Raw genomic sequence first — 21,732 nt, 5'->3', positions numbered from 1 at the left:
TCTTCTAACTGGAAAAGTAGAGCAGCATTCGCTTCGATCTATGGCCACAGGGGCTCGTCTAATTGTTTCCAGTTCGATATATCAGAGAGATAGAACTTTGCGACTATGGTTTCCAATTAGAAGATATGGAATACTGGTCTGTTCTACCCTCGCAGCGTGGAGTTGGGGTCCCACGTGTCATTGGACATCCAAGGGCCATGGAGTAGCTTCTCGTAAATTACGAATGTGTACTCATTTCTATTCCTTCGATAACAGCACCATCTGTGGCGAAACGAATAAAATGCTTTAGGCGAAACGTTATGTGCAATAAAAATGGAAATTCCCACTGATGATTTCGAAATTGCTACTGCCACCAACGCACGTGGTGGGGGTGGAGGGATCGAGAGTGGTATCATTGGATGTTCCCTTACGAGACAAACATTTTGGAACTATGACTTTCTTTGATCCGATGTGTAGTTTTCGTGATATTTCAATGTCTTCTGTTAAAATGAACTCCTTGTATAAGAAGAGAGCGAATAACTACAAAAATAAGTTGGTTTCCGACAGCAGTATTGTTTGAACAGAAAATACTAAGTTTGTTAGTATACCTTACTATGGAAAAATGAGTAAAAGGATTCCATCCGTCTTTAGGAGCATAGTACGAGAGTATCTTTTGGAACCACAAATAATATATGATGTATGTTGCAACATACTGTAGACACAAAGAATTTATTTCATCAGTCTGGAGCTGATAAAATTCATTGCCCAAACTGGGGCCTGTTACGTCGGTCAATTGGGAAGGAAATTGGTAGATAGGTTTGGGGAACACATTGCATTGGAAAGAAAGGGTGCCACAGAGAGATGAGTGTGGCTGCTCATTTACTCACAACAAAACGTAAGTTGCCGACTTTGACATCTCATGTGAGGTGGCTGCATAAGGGGAGAAAGGCCACTTCATCGACCTCTTAGAAGAGCTGGAGATCTTTTGCCATTAGAAAAATGTTAGCTGCAATCTGATTAATGATCAGACCGTTATGTGAAATGCCCATTTTTGGAAATTATTTGAAAACTGCTTGCTTGGAAACAGTGTAAAATACGACTCACAGGGTACGAAATAGGTCCTCAGTCCTTGCCAGCCATTGAGCACTACTGTATGAGTACTATGTTTATAATACTGAACATACGTAACTTTCCCCATGTTACATTGGTTTAGGTGCATGTACATTCTTAATAACAGCAATTCAGTATCTTATTTTTGTTGTACTTATAATTACGTATCTCTACGAAGTGACAATATTCTCTACATCCATTATGGATTGGCAAATCACACCAGTGATCTATATTGCTGATATTTGACGCCGTCTACGACCTCTTGAATCAGTAATATGAGTCGCATACGTCGTCATGACGATTAAAATATAAAGGAAAAAAATATTATGATCACATAGCACATATCGTGTACCTCCTAGCTCTCTGTATATTTTATTCAACTGATTTTATCTATACTTTCAAAGGTTAACAAAATAATTCGCTCACAATGCGGTAACATGGAATTTTTATGTCTTCTAACGTTAACTGTTAAATGTGGCAGTAAGTAAGTTCAGCAACGGCAATAACCTTACTTGCATTTTGTTTTATTTTATTCCTATGCCACTTCCAAATTTTATTAGCTACCATGATGGTTATATATCATGTAGTCCGTATAGACCGCGCCACACATCCAGTCGATGAGTTACCAGCAAATAGTTGTAAACGTACTAGAGCATGTATAACAACTCCGAAATAGTGGTATGTTATTTTCTGTACAACCGATTTAGGTTATGTTATGGGTTGTAAGTTTTGTATATTATGCTCTGACTATGTACTTCTTGTATTTTAGCATTGATATTGGCTACTTACTAGCCGGAGTCTGGATTTTATCTAAGAAAGGTAGAACGGAAACGACGACTGACTGCTACTCTTTACCATTTTGAAAGTTATATCACAGTCGTGGAGCGCATTCTACTTCAGTAACGGATAGTAATTTGATGAAATAAATCGAAATCCATCTTTAGTTGTCTAGTGTCTTACAATTTCTTCGAAAAATCGTGCTGAAGTCATGTCTCGTCCACAAATGATTGCCTTGAATTGTGGGAACTGTTTCATGTCGTGAAGCTGAAGGTCATTTTTCCACAAGGATCAATTTATGGCTGGCCGCTGTGGACGAGCTGTTCTAGGCGCTTCTGACCGGAACCGCGTCACTGCTACGGTCGCAGGTTCGAATCTTGCCTCGTTCATGGATGTGTGTGATGCCCTTAGGTTAGTTAGGTTATGTAGTTCTAAGTTCTAGGGGACTTATGACCTCATATGTTAAATCCCATCGTGCTCAGAGCCACTTGAACCATTACTTTAGGTTTGATAGCATGTCTTGTCCGCACACCTGTTAGCAAATGATTCTTCCCATGCATTAAGAGACTTAAAGAATTCAAATAATTTATGATGTTACCAATAAAAGATTTTGTCGCCACGCTGTTTCTACTTAACTGAGCTTTAGTCCCTAATGACCACTTTCAGTTCAGTAAACATTCTCTGTAGTTCATCACAAAACGAGTGTATCGCACTGTCTTTTTTGCTTTTGTTGTAATGACGATCCAGTAAATGAATGTCCAGCGCATTGTAGTGCGAAATCATGTTAAGTTCTTTGCTTGACCTTTGAGCGATATGAATATTAAGGCAATTCCCATTTGGCACTGAAGGAGTGGCTTCTCCATTCTTTCTTTTTTTGACAAGTGCATAGACGCTATAGTACTCCTAATGCGGAGCGTAAATCCAGTGTAACGCAGGCAATAGTGTCGGCAACTGGTTGCGTCTGACAAGCCGAGTGTCCAGCTTCAGCTTGCAGACCCTCTCGCAGCTGCGCTTGGAGGGCTAGACGGGAGCACCTCCGGAGCACCGTCTAGTCAGGCATCGTGTAGATGGTCTGGCTTCAATACAAGGGTGGACACATCATACACCTTCATAAATGAGCAGCAGCTATCAGTCGTATTCACTCCAATTATTCTGGGCCTCCAGCAGCATGTGGGGTAGAAACGCCAAAGATGTCCAATTACCCTCTACACACTACTAGGGGCTGTCCTGATAGCCTGTTAGCTGCCATTCAACACTGTCGCTAATGGTGTGTTATGGACAGGGTGGGATAAGAGGATTGTATTTTGGAAACTAACCATTGCATTTTCAAACGCGTGCTGAATTGTAGGAGCCTTTGGCATGGGATGCGTTGTTACATGCCGGTGCATCTATCAACAGTGCCTGTAAAAGTGACGTCAGTAAAAGTTGACGATCTCGAGGATTCTTCGTAATTGATGGAAATCCGTTGGCCAATAAATGTTCCTAATTGCTTCTGTTTTCTTTGAGACGATAAATATGCGCCGCTTGGACTGTATTACAAAGAAATATCACCCACTTTTGACACAGGACACATTTTGTCTCATTTATCACCAGACCATATTTATGCATCCTGTTGGACGCTTCCTCAGGTACTTCAGTTAGTTCTGAAAATTCCAAAATATCATCAACCACAAACTTCAGCCATGACTGAGCTGCGTGCCTTAAAACGAATGGCATACATAGGTATTTATGAGACCAAATGGCAATGTCACAGCAATCTTAGGGTTGGCTTCCTCTGCAACCATAAACTGATTGTAAGTCTTCGTGCAGTTCACCACGCTGAAGATTGTAGGTTAAGTACCTGCGTTTAGAGTTTGGTAATTCTGAAGGGCCTTCATGCAATATATTTTATTCTATGTGCAACATGGTGCCAATGAGCTGCCGGACCTTTATATCATTTTTTAAATGTTGTAGAGAAAATAGGATCTAAATGTTCATTAGAAGAAGCAAGGCAGTTAATGGAAGAGGCCTTACCCACACCATTAGATACAACTGAAATTCCACCCACCTCTCCTTCTGAAATTAGGAAGATAATAAACTCTCTCAAGAATAAAAGCTCACATTGAATTGATGGCATTTGCAGCAGGATAATAAAAGCTTGTTCCCAAGAAATAAGTGGGATTCTTAGCCACATATGTAACAGCTCTCTGAAGCAGGGTATTTTCCCAGATAGACTGAACTATGCCACTGTTGAACCACTGCATAAAAAAGGGGATACGTCTGATGTCAACAACCACTGCCCAATCTCTCTTCTGACTGCCTTATCCAAATTTCTTGAAAAAGTAATGTACTTTAGAGTAGCTTCACATCTTTGTAAAAATAAAGTTTTAAAAATGTCAGTTTGGTTTCCAGAAGGGTTTTTCAACGGAAGATGCTATATATATTTCCACTAACGAAATATTAAATGCTCTGAGTAACCAGAAGCTACCCGTTGGGATTTTTTGTGATCTATCAAAGGCTTTTGATTGTGTAAATCATGGAATACTTCTAGATAATCTCAAGTACTGTGGTATGAATGGGACAGTGCTCAAATGGTATAAATCATACCTTACTGAAACAGTGCAGAAAGTTGAAATAAGCTGTTCACATAATATGCAAAAAACTGATGATTTCTCAAAATGGGGTGCTGCAAGGTTTGGTCTTGGGTCCTCTGCTGTTCTTAATATATATTAATGACTTGCCATTCTATATTCACGAAGATGCAAAGCTGGTACTTTTTGCCGATGATACAAGTATAGCTATCACACCCAACAGACAAGAATTAACTGGTGAAATTGTGAATGATGTTTTTCAGAAAATCATTAAGTGGTTCTCTGCAAACGGGCTCTCATTAAACTTTGACAAAACACAGTATATACAGTTCCACACAGTAAATGGAATGACACCATTGATAAATATAGACTTCGATCAGAAATCAGTAGCTAAGGTAGAATATTAAAAATTTCTAGGTGTATGCATTGATGAGGCGTTGAACTGGAAAAAACACACTGAGGATCTTCTGAAACGTTCGAGTTCAGCTACTTATGCTATTAGGGTCACTGCAAATTTTGGCGATATACATCTCAGTAAATTAGCTTACCACGCTTATTTTCATTCTCTGCTTTCCTACGGCATCATATTCTGGGGTAACTCATGATTGAGTAAAATAGTGTTCATTGCACAAAAACGTGAAATCAGAATAATTGCTGGAGCTCATCCAAGATCATCCTGCAGATACTTATTTAAAGAGCTAGAGATCTTCACTGTAGTAGCCTCACAATATATATATATATATATATATATATATATATATATATATATCCTACGAAATATCCTACGAAAAAACTGAGTATATAGAACACAAACATAATACAGAAAAGTTTATGAGAACAAAGTATGGAAAAATTAAAAGAGTTGATAGATTCAAATACCTGGGGGAGTGGATCCAAGCCAATGGACTGGATAACACAACAAATAAAGAAAGAATAAAAAATTGGAATTTGCATATAAATTAACACAAAACTACTACAATAAGAAATCAATATCCATACAAGCAAAGATTAAACATTATAATTCAGTTATTAGGACACAAGCAACATATGGATCAGAGTGCCTAACATTGAATAAGAAAGGCGAATTAAGAGAACTAGAAAAAAGTGAGAGAAAAATATTAAGAAAAATTCTAGGTCCTGAGAAAAACAAGGAAAACAGGTGGATTAAAAGGAGAAATGAAGACCTATACAAAAATACAGAAAAGATCACAGATACAATGAGGAAGAGACGGCTAAAATTTTATGGACATTTAAAAAGAATGGAAGAAACACGAATTACAAAGAAAATTTTTAATTACGTTAGTAAGCTGAAAAACACCGTAGGATGGATAGAAGCAGTAAAGAAAGACGCCAAGAAAATAGGTGCTACAGAAGAAATAATACGTGACAGGAATAACTTTAGGCTACTTATAGAAAACACAAACTATGAAGAAGATACACCAAAACCTCGACCCAAGAGAGTGTGGACAGATGAGCAGAGACGAGCAGTTGGCGAGAAAATGAAGAAGTACTGGGAAGAAAGGAAGAAAAAGAAACACCATAAGTCTTAATTTGTATGCGGTCCATAGTTGGCCAAATTCATAATTAAAATATATATATATATATATATATATATATATATATATATATATATTCACTTACGAAATTTGTTATTAACAATTCAAAAGTAATAGCAGAATACATGGCTACAACACTAGGAGAAAGGATGATCTTCACTACTCAAGGTTAAATCTAACTTTGGCTCAGAAGGGGGTAAATTATGCTGCCACAAAAGTCTTTGGTCACTTACCTAACAGCATCAAAACTTTGACAGATAGCCATATAGCATTTAAAAGGAAATTAAAAGAATTTCTTAATGGCGACTCCTTCTACTCATTAGATGAATTTATGTATATAGTAAGTAGGTAATTTCCCAAAACCCCACAAAAAAAATTAAAAATATTGTGTCATATATTATTTATTGTAATGCAATATCTTGAATAGACATCTTTTACTAACCTGACACGTTCCACATCATTACGAAGTGTCGTATTCATGATCAATGGAACAAATACTAATCTAATCTAATCTAATCTGACTGCATGTAACATATCTTCAAGTTTTCCTTTCGCTTCCGAGAAATGATCGGTTGCTAATCTCCACAGCCGCTGGGAGACAGGTTGTCAGTATGTCGTCTTAATGTGATGTGTCGCGGCATGCAGTACTTTCTGCCCTCCTGTCTGGCTTCGTTTAACACCAGAACGACGGAGTTTCTGACATTCCTAAAATGGCGGAAACAGTTCATTTTCATCCCACATAAAATATTTTCATATCTGACTTAAACAAGTACTTTGTTTCAGTGTTTGTTAATCCATGCCTTTTTTCCGATAGTCACAGTAATTATTTAACACAGTAATTAATAATTGCTAATTTATTTCAATAAAAGAATATCTTACAAATTTATTGTTGCTAACACTAACAAGTTTCGTAATCAGTAGGTTTTAATTTATTAACTATATGTATAACATTCTAGATACATTTTCTATTTTTGATCTGTATTATCTCCCATGTGTTCTACATACAGCTTTGCAATACTTTTAACTCAAATCATTCGAATCTGCCAGACATAAATAGCACAGATGATTTCTGTTTTACACAGACAGTAGCCTAAAATGGCTTTGCGGCACTTTACAGTGTTCACTGCTGTTTTGACCTTTGCGGAGGCTAATTTCACACTTTCTCCGCCTTCTAGGTGATTTCAGTCCTGTATACTCTTCCTCTGTCTGATGTTGTTGCTCTTTTGTTCAGTTCGTTTGCCAGTTGAAGTATGAACTCCTGGCTTTCCATTTTCTTGTTCCTTACTATGTCGTAGGTGATCCATGTGTTTATTACCGCCACGTCCAAGATGTTGTATAAGACATGCATTGGCCATGTCACAAATGCAACTTTCGTAGTATATTTATGGGTCGTTTGATCAACCATGTCCATGCCATACTTCGTAGCATTCTACAATGTTATGTTTGTAGGTTTGTTTTTCCCTGTCTCGCTTATTGCTACTTCGGCATGCAGTGTACTCAAAAGAATGACATTTTTATTTTTCTTTCCTTGGGATACAGTCACGGTGTAGTGTGTGTTGATACTATGGTGCTGGATGGTGATGGAATCTATTTCAGCACTGGGCTTCCTTTCTTGATCGGGAATTTTATGACGGATCTTGTTCTTTGTACCACTAATGAAGTTTTCTTTTCTTTGACTTTGTTCGTCAATGGTTACATTTCCTCCCCAGTGGTAAGAACGAATACTGTTTTCAATTAACTTTCCCAAATTTCAGATACAAGAGCGAATTTGATGGCTTTCAATTCGGGTTGGTTTTTCATCATAACAGAGAAATCTGAGAATCTCCTGAAATCTGTCATTAGGCGTAATGTTGTTAATAAAATAGGCCCCCAAGATTGCGACCAAAGATAATCCAAGGACATATATTGTGACAAAAGTCACCTCGACTATACATGATGGCTATGAGTTCCTTCAGTTCCTCAAGTGACATACACCAGTCATTGTTTTTTTGTACTTTTCGACCATTTGCTTCTGTGTATTTCTTCACAAGACAAAATATGATGGAAGGCACTGGTGACAGAGTCGTCTAGTTACTGGCAAGCGTAAGCAGTGGGAACTCCTTTCTCTTTCTCTAAGAACGTTCACTACCGACAACTTGGGAAGTCTCTAAGACATGTAACACGTCTTTATCCCAAAGTCCACACTGACGACACCTGTTCGAAAACTCGTTTCACAGACAAAGACTATTACGGGAATGACGCGATATAAAGTGTGGTAGTTTAGAATTTACACGTGCCCAGTTGCAACAATGAACAGCAACTGATCTGCATGACCGTTGCCATTTCATTGTTGGATAATTTACATATACTGAGAAGAGAAATTACAGTGAGGTCAAATTGACCGCTTCTGCAGTTCTAGGTACATCGAGTGAAACTTCGAACGAAATATAAACATTTTGTAAGTCGTAATACATCATCATAAAGAGCAGCAAAAGTTAGGAAATCTCGTATGACTTCGTCAATGGAGTAATTAAATTTGATATGACAATGAAGGAAAAAAGCTCAGCAGGGCTCATTTTGACCAATTACACTGTTCTAGTGTTAACATTCTAACGAGAAGTTACTGTTTCACTCTGTACAGTACTAAAGATTTCTGCACTGTCTTGTATTCTCGGCGGCAGCTTACATTATTTCAGCCATAAATAAACAGAAACAAGCTCGAACTCGAGTTAACCAGCCGCTGTGGCCGAGCGGGTCTAGGCGCTTCAGTCCGGAACCGCGCGACTGCTACGGTATCAGGTTCGAATCCTGCCTCGGGCATGGATGTGTGTGATGTCATCAGGTTAGTTAGGTTTAAGTAGTTCTAAGTATAGGGCACTGATGACCTCAGATGTTAAATCCGATACTGCTAGGAGCCATTTAAATTTTTGTAAGCATGCAGATGTGCTTCAATTGTGTTTTACAGGTGTCAGATGTCAGTTCGGGGGAGGGAATTCCATGCCTGTGCCACCTGGTCTGCCAGTACAGGGACGGTTAATGGTATTTGTAGATGACGCTGGAGCTGTCGTCTGATTATGTCCCACATGCGCTCGATTTTAGAGAAATATGGTGATCGAGCAGGGCAAGACAAAATGTCGACACTTAGTGGAACATGAGGGGTTACAAAATTGGTGTGTGTGCAAGCGTTATCCTGTTCGGAAAGACATAATGGAATGCTGTTTATGAATGGCAGCACAACCGGTCGAGTCGCCAAACTGACGTACAAATTCGCAGTCAGTCTTCATCGGATAACCACGAGAGTGTAGCTGCTATCATACGAAACTGTACCTCAGATCATAGCTCCAGCTGTAAGTTCAGTGTGTCTACCACGCAGACAGATTGGCACCAGGCCCTCTGCTGGCCCCTTATAACAAATACCTGGCCATCACTAGGACCGAGTCAGAACCAGCTTTCATCAGAGAAAGCGACAGACCTCCACCCTGCCCTCCAATGAGCTATCCGTCGACACCACTGAAGTCGCAATAATGAAGATGTACTTCTTGTTTCTATGTGTACTATCTCCTAATTATTATACTAGTTTATTGTTGTTGCTGTTGTGGTTTTCAGTCCTGAGACTGGTTTGATGCAGCTCTCCATGCTACTCTATCCTGTGCAAGCTTCTTCATCTCCCAGTACCTACTGCAACCTACATCCTTCTGAATCTGCTTATTGTATTCATCTCTTGGTCTCCCTCTACGGTTTTTACCCTCCACGCTCCCCTCCAATACTAAATTGGTGATCTCTTGATGCCTCGGAACATGTCCTACCAACCGATCCCTTCTTCTAGTCAAATTGTGCCACAAACTGCTCTTCTCCCCAATTCTATGAAGTACCTCCTCATTAGTTATGTGATCTACCCATCTAATCTTCAGCATTCTTCTGTAGCACCACATTTCGAAAGCTTCTATTCTCTTCTTGTCCAAACTATTTATTTATCCATGTTTCACTTCCATACTTGGCTACACTCCATACAAATACTTTCAGAAACGACATCCTGACACTTAAATCTATACTCGATGTTAACAAATTTCTCTTCTTCAGAAATGCTTTCCTTGCCATTGACAGTCTACATTTTACATCCTTTCTACTTCAACTATCATCAGTTATTTTGCTCTCCAAATAGCATAACTCATCTACTACTTCAAGTGTCTCATTTCCTAATCTAATTCCCTCAGCATCACCCGACTTAATTCGCCTACATTCCATTGTCCTCGTTTTGCTTTTGTTGATGTTCATCTTATATCCTCATTTCAAGACACTGTCCATTCCGTTCAACTGCTGTTCCAAGTCCTTTGCTGTCTCTGACAGAATTACAATGTCATCGGTGAAGCTCAAAGTTTTTATTTCTTCTCCATGGATTTTAATTCCTACTTCGATTTTTTCTTTTGTTTCCTTTACTGCTTGCTCAATATATGGATTGAATGACATTGAGGAGAGGCTACAACCCTGTCTCACTCCCTTCCCTACCACTGCTTCCCTTTCATGCCCCTCGACTCTTGTAACTGCCATCTGGTTTCTGTACAAATTGTAAATAGCATTTCGTTCCCTGTATTTTTCCCCTGCCACCTTCAGAATTTGAAAGAGAGTATTCCAGTCAACATTGTCAAAAGCCTTCTCTAATACTACAAATGCTAGAAACGTAGGTTTGTCTTTCCTTAATCTATCTTCTAAGGTAAGTCGTAGGGTCAGTATTTCCTCACGTGTTCCAACATTTCTACGGAATCCAAACTGATCTTCCCCGAGGGCGGCTTCTACCAGTTTTTCCATTCGTCTGTAAAGAATTCGCATTAGTATTTTGGATCCGTGACTTATTAAACTGATTGTCCGGCAATTTTCACATCTGTCAGCACCTGCTTTCTTTGGGATTGGAATTATTATATTCCTCTTGAAGTTTGAGAGTATTTCGTCTGTCTCATACATCTTGCTCACCAGACGGTAGAGTATTGTCAGGACTGGGTCTCCAAAGGCTGTCAGTAGTTCTAATGGAATGTTGTCTACTCCCAGGTCCTTGCTTCGACATAGTTTATTATACTACTTCTTATACTACTTAATTATTGTAGGTAAAAGTTAATGGTAAATCTTGGAACTATAGTCTGGCTGCCCACAAAAAACCAAGACACGTGAAAATAAGCCATTTTGATGGTAACTGGTCATCAGCCTGTGGGAGCCCCGTATTGACTGGGTACAGGAAGTTGCACCTCTTCGAAGATAATCGATCAAGTAAACTGCTAGAGGCAAGGAGGTGAGGTACCGACTCCTCCAGCTGTTCGTGCTGCCTCTGTATGGCAACAGAGCTTTCTGAATTGCTGTCAGGTAAAGACAGTAAATCCATAAACTGGGTAGTGATGGCTGAGGATTTGAATGCCACTGATTGTTGTCTAAAAGTCTAAAATACATTGTGATGTCCCTCAGCAGCCAACAGAGGTTCTTCGACACGTATAACTTTTGAACCATCTCATAGGTAGTATGTGTGTTGCTTGGGGTAAGAAATTTCTGCTAGCACCTAACCTGCTCATTTGAAGGTTTTGCACCCCCCATCGCATCTGTGAGCATGAGTGGGCTGAGAGTCATGGTGAGCAGGGAATTATAGATTCAGCAATATGAAACTAGACGTTCAGTCTTACTGTGAAATAAAAGCGAAACAGTGACCAAAAAACATTCATTGCCGCATTTCTCCACTCCTGCTCTGTAGCGTGCTAGGACTCTCCTCCGCTTCACGCTGGCCACAAGATGGTGGAGTCGTCGTTGCTGCTCAAGCTTCTCTCATTCAGTCTGCGACGGTCGCCTCTGTGTGGTCATCCAGTGTGTAATGCTGGTTCCTCTCAAAGTATCAGCAAGTTCCAAGACACACAATGTTTTCCATATTAATACAAATTATAGCTATTCCATTTGTTTGATTCCTTCCTCCTGCAGAAATATATTTAAAACGTTTGCTACAATTTTCTTATGCAATGTCGCCTCGAACGACGAATCCTTCTTAGAGATGCGGCCTGTATGGCTCGATAAGAGTTTTAAGGATACTGCACAGCATTGAATTTGCCATCTATACCGATGAAGCACACCAGATATCCGTACATCATACCAGCTTAGATCTGACTGACCCCATGTGACTGCACGGCTGAGACCTGCACTGGTACCTGGTTGACGTGACCATCACTCTTTTGCGAGGATGGAAATGAAATGAAATGAGCGTATGGCATCGTTGGCCGGAAGGTCCCATCTGGGGAAGTTCGGCCACCAAGTACGTCAGTCGACGCAACACAGGACGACTTGGGCTCCAGTGATGTGGATGAAATGATGATGATGAGGAGAACACAACACCCAGTCCCTAAGCAGAGAAAATCTCTGACCTGGCCAGGAATCTAACCCAACCCCTGTTGCACGGGACGTTAACACCAGCTAAGCAGGCGGACTCTGCGAGGATTACCAGCCGCCATACAAGTCCTGTACTAGCTGGGTAACAGAACATCTGGATGTCTCGCTCTATCTATCTCTCACTGTCATTTATTTGGCATTGCACGAATGTGTCAGAGAAGCTTCGCTCAGTAGTAAGTCTACAGCACCATATTGGCGGGGAGCAAACTCAGATACGGTTACACATAGCTGCAATTTCACTTGTGTACCCAGATGCTCAATATTCTGCTTCTGTATGGCGAAGCAACGCACTTGCAACTAAGGCAGAACGAGCCCAAGATCTGTTACTGCTAATGTCAGCACAACTCCTAATCGAGGGTTGCCTGTCTTTCCAACTTTTCTCATGCTAACCTTACAATAAAAACTCCCAATTGTCGAATTCTTCAGACAGTCTCATAAGGACTCACTTATAAATACCACATTCCAGAATGCCCCAACTGGCTGCTAGGTTTGATTTTCCTCATCACGAATGCTCAAGACTCGACCACATCAGAATGGCACACTGGACATGTGGTCACACTTCAAAGAGGTGAAGATGTAATGAAAGCGCTCCGTGTGATACCAGTGCAGTGGAACAGACAATGACACATCGTGTGCAGAACTGTCGTCTCTGTGTTTTTAAAGGTGGTCTGAAACACTTGTGAAGTGACATGGAGCTCCACAGTCTGGGTTGGGTTGTTTGGGGGAAGAGACCAATCAGCGAGGTCATCGGTCTCATCGGATTAGGGAAGGAAGTCAGTCGTGCCCTTTCAAAGAAACCATCCCAGCATTTGCCTTGAGCGATTTAGCGAAATTACGGAAAACCTAAATTAGGATGGCCGGACGTCGGATTGAACTGCCGTCCTCCCGAATGCGAGTCCACTGTGGTAACCACTATGCCACCTCGCTCGGTCCCACAGTCTGGTTATCTAATTTACACAGTATTGTATAGATACATTGTGCATGTCCATGTGTATGTGTATGTTCTGAAAAGCCATACAGTTATAGTGACCCTCCTGTACAGAAGCAAGTGCTCGTTTTGCCATTGTTCTAGCTAAATGTATTTCATTGGAGAAGGCTCACTTCACCAAATTTGTCAGTAGTCTCGCAGATGACACATAATTTACGCCAGAATAACTCAGTCCAGTCTCGTTTCGTCCCAAATGGTCCGTCCACCTCTATCAAAACAAACTTAAATACTGGACGAGGGACAAATTGAATTGAGACTTCACCGTTGTGTTATGGGAAGTACAGTCATGTTTCAGAATATAATTGTTTACATCAACTGACTCTGTTTCATTTTGGAAGGTTGAACGACACGGAATGGGATGTGGAAACGCTGGAGAACGACCATCTGAGGCAGTCTGCCGTGTCCCAGTTGCTGGATGCTATTCGACGCATCTCAAGAGCCATACTCTACCGGTTTGACTGTTCCCAGAAAGAAGAAGACGATGTCCTTCGGTCGTGGAGGTTGAACGAAACTGGTGAGTACCTTGGGTATTAATTAAAGTGTAATGTGCTCGTTTAGATATGCTATCGAGAAAATCTCTTGTAAGATAGTGAGCACTTGTATAATGGCGTTGCATCGGAGGAGACAACTGTCCTAATCAAAGTACACAGAAAACAACGAATTTAGAAATAAATAATAAGCACACTGAAAGAGAGAAACAATATGCTGATAATCAGATAGCAGCTACCATATCTACTAGGCTTGGTATTCAACATGAACATTTACTGGGTGTTTCAAAAATGACCGGTATATTTGAAACGGCAATAAAAACTAAACGAGCAGCGATAGAAATACACCGTTTGTTGCAATATGCTTGGGACAACAGTACATTTTCAGGCGGACAAACTTTCGAAATTACAGTAGTTACAATTTTCAACAACAGATGGCGCTGCAAGTGATGTGAAAGATATAGAAGACAACGCAGTCTGTGGGTGCGCCATTCTGTACGTCGTCTTTCTGCTGTAAGCGTGTGCTGTTCACGACGTGCAAGTGTGCTGTAGACAACATGGTTTATTCCTTAGAGCAGAGGATTTTTCTGGTGTTGGAATTCCACCGCCTAGAACACAGTGTTGTTGCAACAAGACGAAGTTTTCAACGGAGGTTTAATGTAACCAAAGGACCGAAAAGCGATACAATAAAGGATCTGTTTGAAAAATTTCAACGTACTGGGAACATGACGGATGAACGTGCTGGAAAGGTAAGGCGACCGCGTATGGCAACCACAGAGGGCAACGCGCAGCTCGTGCAGCAGGTGATCCAACAGCGGCCTCGGGTTTCCGTTCGCCGTGTTGCAGCTGCAGTCCAAATGACGCCAACGTCCATATATCGTCTCATGCGCCAGAGTTTACACCTCTATCCATACAAAATTCAAACGCTGCAACCCCTCAGCGCCGTTACCATTGCTGCACGAGAGACATTCGCTAACGATATAGTGCACAGGATTGATGACGGCGATATGCATGTGGGCAGCATTTGGTTTACTGACGAAGCTTATTTTTACCTGGACGGCTTCGTCAATAAACAGAACTGGCGCATATGGGGAACCGAAAAGCCCCATGTTGCAGTCCCATCGTCCCTGCATCCTCAAAAGGTACTGGTCTGGGCCGCCATTTCTTCCAGAGGAATCATTGGCCCATTTTTCAGATCCGAAACGATTACTGCATCACGCTATCTGGACATTCTTCTTGAATTTGTGGCGGTACAAACTGCCTTAGACGACACTGCGAACACCTCGTGGTTTATGCACGATGGTGCCCGGCCACATCGCACGGCCGACGTCTTTAATTTCCTGAATGAATATTTCGATGATCGTGTGATTGCTTTGGGCTATCCGAAACATACAGGAGGCGGCGTGGATTGGCCTCCCTATTCGCCAGACATGAACCCCCTTTGACTTCTTTCTGTGGGGACACTTGAAAGACCAGGTGTACCACCAGAATCCAGAAACAATTGAACAGCTGAAGCAGTACATCTCATCTGCATGTGAAGCCATTCCGCCAGACACGTTGTCAAAGGTTTCGGGTAATTTCATTCAGAGACTACGCCATATTATTGCTACGCATGGTGGATATGTGGAAAATATCGTACTGTAGACTTTCCCAGACCGCAGCGCCATCTGTTGTTGAAAATTGTAACTACTGTAATTTCGAAAGTTTGTCTGCCTGAAAATGTACTGTTGTCCCAAGCATATTGCAACAAACGGTGTATTTCTATCGCTGCTCGTTTAGTTTTTATTGCCGTTTCAAATATTCCGGTCATTTTTGAAACACCATGTAGCTTATGTTTCAGTTGATGTCAAGCAACGACATCAGACAGAAGGTAACCACTCCTCCCTCCCCCAGCAGAGACCATGGGGAGATACTGCAGTACAGCACACCTTCTCCACTCTTGATAACGGTCTGAGATTGGCGAGGAAGAGAGTCCGCAGGTTTCTCCAGGTCTGTCACATCCACTTGAGACACTCATGAGATCCAACGCAGTTACCAAAAGGTGGGGATGTTGACTGCTACGTTCCACACGCTGGTCCCAGACGTTTTCTATGAGATTAGATTGCGTGATTTAGTGGGTCAGCCGAGGTGCGATACGATGTCTTAGCGTTTATGAAAAAATGGTTCAAATGGCTCTGAGCACTATGGGACTTAACATCTGTACTCATCAGTCCCCTAGACTTAAGAACTACTTAAACCTAACTAACCTAAGGACGTCACACACAGCCATACCTGAGGCAGGATTAGAACCTGCGACCGTGGCAGCAACACGGTTCCGGAGCCCAGAGCCTAGAGCCGCTCGGTCACAGCGGCCGGCAGCGGTTATGAAGTCAGGCTCGTGTCCACGCAGCTCTCTCAACACGACTGTTGTCTTGGAGGACGGCAGTCTCCACTGCATACTCAGCATGAAGATATGGAACAAATCCAGAGATAAAAAATTACTACGGAGTGTGACATAGTCTAGGCTGCACGTACACAATACTACACAAAGCTCTGACACTTGGAGTTTTAAGACTCTCGTCTACTGTTGTTTTAATAGTAGCGACAATGCAGAAGTGTAAAGTAGGCGGCTTCCTCGTTACACGAACTGAGCCGCACGTGGCTCATGTTCCCGCCATCATGTATTTTACACCCTGTTTTTTAACGTACTTCCACCTCACTACATTAATTTAAATTACTGGTGTCATTGAGTTGCTGCTTTGACTGACCGTGAGCGGCGCTAGCAGCGCATATCAATATATTCCGTCTCATACTATCTTTGCTCGACCGCTATTACTTCCCAGGCGTTGTCTGTCGTAGGCAGTTTGGGTCGCGAGTTCGGGCTGCCAGTCAGTTGGAACGCGTCTGGAGCGCAGTCCGGACCTGCCAGTCGGGAGTTGCAATGCGGCACTAGTACAGTCGGGTTGGAGCAGCAGTGAGGTCTGAATCGACATGGCTCGCCCGATCACTGCCGCCACGCATCACTTGAGCCGGGCCACGGTCTGGGTCGATCGTCCGTCGGTCGTCCTACCGGACGACGCGTTTAGGCTCGCCGATCGTTCATGAGTCGGCTGTGTGTGTGTGTGTGTGTGTGTGTGTGTGTGCGTCGACTCCCGATTTGTCTTCGTGAGTGTTTAGTTACTGTTGGGTATCGTTCAAGTCTTTGTGCAAGTGTTTGTAAGGTTGTATGTGTAGTTGGCGTTATTTGCACTATTTTAGATGGTCGGCATTCTGAGAGGATTCTATCGGTTGGTGCGGACCAGGGAGGACATCTCCGTGCAGCGTGGTAGGCTGGGTCCTATGGCGGTCCCTGTGCAGTGTCGGAGGGTGTGTGGAGCTGTCCGATCGCTACGAGCTTCGTGGCTCACCGACCCAGGACGTCAAGATTGAGTGGTGTCTAAAGTACCCAAGAAACGTCCATTCATGTTGTGCGGTTCGTTTCTGTGGTTCGCTGTTGGGGAGGTTTTCCTGTTAGCAACACAGAGGGTTTGTATTGCTGAAATTTAGCCGCCATGCGGTGGAATTAACTATACTGGTCGACTACGATTCAAATGCACCAGCGGAATTTTCTGCCTTGTGTCCGTTAGTGTGCCGGTTGCAAATATGCTTGATCTTTGTACTGATATTTTACCAGATCTCTCTGTACCAGCAGTGCTACAATACATTTAAAACCAATTCTGCTAATGACAATCGCAACCTACTTTACCGGTATAAAACGCGAGGAGCTACAACATTTTCAGGTAATCACCCCCTCTGTAGGTGACGTACTATATCTTCAGGATCGCCTCTGTGTTTCTGGACTCCCATGTGCGGTCAGTATCTCCTCTGAACCTGTGAGCACCCAAAGCTCATCAGCAAATGTGCATAAAACCCACGTCAATCATTTTCGGAACTGTTAAATCAAACAGATGCACAGTGCTAGCACCACTTTTGGCAGTTATTGTATTACTAAGGATAGTCGTCGGTTCATCTTCAAGTAACCAGCTACTGCATGCGGTAACAAAAAAAATGGTTCAAATGGCTCTGAGCACTATGGCACTTAACATGCGGTAACATTTCTGCCGCTCAAGATGCTGTTGCGCTGTAGGCAATCGATATGTGATTTAGCATCAACGAGCGTTCAGTTCGATCTACAACATATCTTTGAACAACAACATACAGGCAAACATTTATAATTAGACATGGAAAAAACCATTTTCAATGATAACATACACCCAGGTGCTGAGCCAACAAGTTAAGGTGATAAACTTTCGCTGAAGCCAAATGTTACCAAATCTTTTGACCCATTACAGTATACGTGACTCGTTCTTTTCTATAAAACTACTATGAGAGTAAAATACCCCTACTACTTTTAGGGATGGTGATGGGAATGTGAAATTGGTGATGTGTAAAAATGTCGTTAAACTCTCTTTATGTGTTCCTTTTGTGTATGCATTTGGCTTGGAACTCGTTAAATCTATGCAGTGCATTATGTGTCTTATTTGAGGCGTTCAGTGTGCCAGTGAGGTCGCGAGAAAGAGCATTAAGGCGAACAAATATATTTGATAACCTATTTAGGGACCAAAAGTCATGGTCCACACTTGAATACCTCAGATAAATATAACGAACTCTCCTAAGGAAAAACAGCAGATAGTCAGATATATGTGAGTGCAATATATGTGTCATGTACGCCTGCGGGTGAAGTAACAGGTGGGAGGTTAGTATTCCATTAATGTAAACAATGAAGGAATGAAATAAATAGGAAGTGTAGGGAGACCGAGATCAAACAGCTGCTGAAAAAATGTGAAGAAGTAGAATAAGAAATAGTCGTTTCTAAGACTCATTCGGTATAGGAAAAGTCAACCAGACATTTGGTTAAATTAAAAGCATAGCGTCAGTATTCAGAGTACCATGAGAATTTGACTGTTAAATAAAGAACAGAGTGGTGATAGATGGGTAAATGGATTGAAGGCCTGTACAAGAGCTGGGGCTTCTCTAATGAGGTGACAGGAGAAATGGGAGTCGCAACGGAAGTCAAATGGGATATGGTACGAGAGAGTTTAACAGAGCGTTAGAAGATCTGTGCTCAAATAAAGGTGAAGGGCTAAATAATATTCCAGTGGAACGTCTAAAATTATTGGGGAAGTTGGAAATCGACTGACTATTCAAGGATCAATGAGACTAGAGAAATACTATCACACTTTTGGGGAAATATTATTCACATATTTGCGAAGATACAAAGGGCAAATAAGTGTGACAACTATGACACAATCAGCTTAACTCCTCAAGTGTACAAGTTACTGACAAGATTAATATACAGAAGAATGGAAAAGAAAATTAAGTATCTGTTAGGTGATGATCACTTTCGCTTTAAAAAAGGTAAAGGCATTAGAAGTGCAGTTCTGAGGTTACGCGTGATAATGGAAACAAGATGTAAGAAAATAAACACACTTTCAAAGGCTTTATGAGTCTAGAGAAAGCGATCGATAATGAAAACTGAGATTAGGAAATGAGACACTTAAAGTAGTAAAGGAGTTTTGCTATTTGGGAAGCAAAAATAACTGATGATGGTCGAAGTAGAGAGGATATAAAATGTAGACTGGCAATGGCAAGGAAAGCGGTTCTAAAGAAGAGAAGTTTGTTAACATCGAGTATAGATTTAAGTGTCAGGAAGTCGTTTCTGAAAGTATTTGTATGGAGTGTAGCCATGTATGGAAGTGAAACATGGACGAAAAATAGTTTAGACAAGAAGAGAATAGAAGCTTTCGAAATGTGGTGGTACAGAAGACTCCTGAAGATTAGATGGGTAGGTCACATAACTAATGAGGAGGTATTGAATAGAATTGGGGAGAAGAGGAGTTTGTGGCACAACTTGACCAGAAGAAGGGACCGGTTGGTAGGACATGTTCTGAGGCATCAAGGGATCACCAATTTATCATTGGAGGGCAGTGTGGAGGGTTAAAATCGTAGAGGGAGACCAAGAGATGAATACACTAAGCAGATTTAGAAGGATATAGGTTGCAGTAGGTACTGGGAGATGAAGAAGCTTGCACAGGATAGAGTAGCATGGAGAGCTGCATCAAACCAGTCTCAGGACTGAAGACCACAACAACAACAATAATAATAATCAAAACTGGAGCTGTTGTTGTTGTGGTCTTCAGTCCTGAGACTGGTTTGATGCAGCTCTCCATGAGTAAAGCTGCATGCCGTCGGGAAAAATTACGGCTGTAGTTTCCCTTTGCTTTAAGCCGTTTGCAGTACCAGCACAGCAAGGCCGTTTTGGTTAGTGTTACAAGGCCAGGTCAGTCAATCATCTAGACTGTTACCCCTGCAACTACTGAAAAGGCTGCTGCCCCTCTTCAGGAACCACAGGTTGGTCTGGCCTCTCAACAGACACCCCTCCATTGTCGTTGCACCTACGGTACGGCTATCTGTATCGTTGAGGCACGCAAGCCTCTCCACCAACGGCAAGGTCCATGGTTCATGGGGGAAAAACTGGAGCAGGTTGTTAAAAATATCTAAGAAAATTAGGAGTAAGAACAGGGAAACACGGGTAGTATACAAGATTTATAAGAACAATGAGGGACCAAAGGCAAACATCGTCATTCAGCACCTCCTCCATTTTATTTTCCTTCTTGTGTATATTAGTCTTGTCAGAAACTTGTATCCATGAACTGTTAAGCTGATTGTGGGAAAGGACCCTCACCTATATGCCCTAGCTGTCTTTGGGGAAAATGTGGATGATATTATCGAGAAAATCTGATAGTGTATCTCCAGAATCACTGGCTTTACAAATCATCTTGAACAGTAGTTTCATTTTCACTTCCTCCGACGATTTCCGAAATTGCGAAGAAATGCTCTCTATGTCTTCCGCCTAAAATTGGTCGCAAGTTTTTCAGAGTTCTTTTTGACTTTACTGCTGTATTCCCTAGGGCTTCCTTCCTCTCTTGTCATCTATCTACTCTCATCTGTGTGTTCAACAGTGGAATTCCCATATCAGTCTCAGTGTTGGCACCATTGTCTTTAGTTTCATCGATTGTGTTTTCCCTTGTTTATATGCTAATCACCCCTTCTGACGACGATTTTTTTCCGGTTTGTTCACTTTTTACTGTAAACTTTTCACATCTACTTCCATTTACTTTCTTTTAATTTTGTTCCTAAGAGACATATATTGCAGCATTCATCTCTGTTCCTGAAGGTTTAAATATTTTCTTCTTTCGTCGATCACTTAAAGTATTTCTTCTGTTACACAAAGTTTCTTTTCTGTTGCCTTCTTTGTATCCGCTCCTGCAACACCAGTTTTTATAATTGGCTTATGTATATCTACGTCTTTTCAACTTGACTGCCAATTGTGAAACTCATTATCGCAGCATGTTTAGCATCAGAGAACTTCAAATGCAGCTCCTCATTCCTCCGTACTTCAGTATCGCACTTGTTTCCACATAGATTCCTCCCTACAATTCTGTTGAACATCAGCCTACTCTTCATCATTATTAAATTGTTATTTGCGTCAATATCTGCTTCTGGGTGTGCCTTACAATCCAGTATCTGATTTATCACTCTGACCATGATGAGATCCTGCTGGAATACTCCCATGATTCCAAATTTTTTCCATGTGCAGCTCTTCCTGTTACGGCTCATGTATCATGTATTTATTATTAATAGCTGAAATTCATAGCACTACTCAGACTTACACCTTTGCGATTCATAGTACTAAGCCCATATTCTCCTTTAACTCCGTCTCCTTTTCTCTTGTAGCGTTTTGCAGTGCTTCATTATGATGAAAATATCATCTCTATATACATACTGACTTCCACGTTCAATATCCTGAAATACTTTCTCTCACTCTCCGTCCTCCGTTTGTGATGTCAGTG

The 21,732-nt window shown here is 41.5% G+C and overlaps 1 protein-coding gene across 1 annotated transcript in view; it reads left to right on the top strand.

Moving 5' to 3' along the window:
• LOC126442686 (uncharacterized) overlaps window positions 1-21,732 on the top strand; it is an 84,688-nt gene that overhangs the window by 25,240 nt on the left and 37,716 nt on the right. The window contains exon 3 of the mRNA XM_050090739.1: window positions 13,712-13,887. Coding sequence (XP_049946696.1) covers window positions 13,712-13,887 — 176 coding nt within the window. The remainder of the gene's footprint in view (window positions 1-13,711; window positions 13,888-21,732) is intronic.

The sequence above is a fragment of the Schistocerca serialis genome, unplaced genomic scaffold (assembly GCF_023864345.2).
Source record: "Schistocerca serialis cubense isolate TAMUIC-IGC-003099 unplaced genomic scaffold, iqSchSeri2.2 HiC_scaffold_1400, whole genome shotgun sequence".
Lineage (NCBI taxonomy): Eukaryota > Metazoa > Arthropoda > Insecta > Orthoptera > Acrididae > Schistocerca > Schistocerca serialis.
Note: the sequence above shows the minus strand (reverse complement) of the source record. Positions and strands in the feature narration are given on the sequence as shown.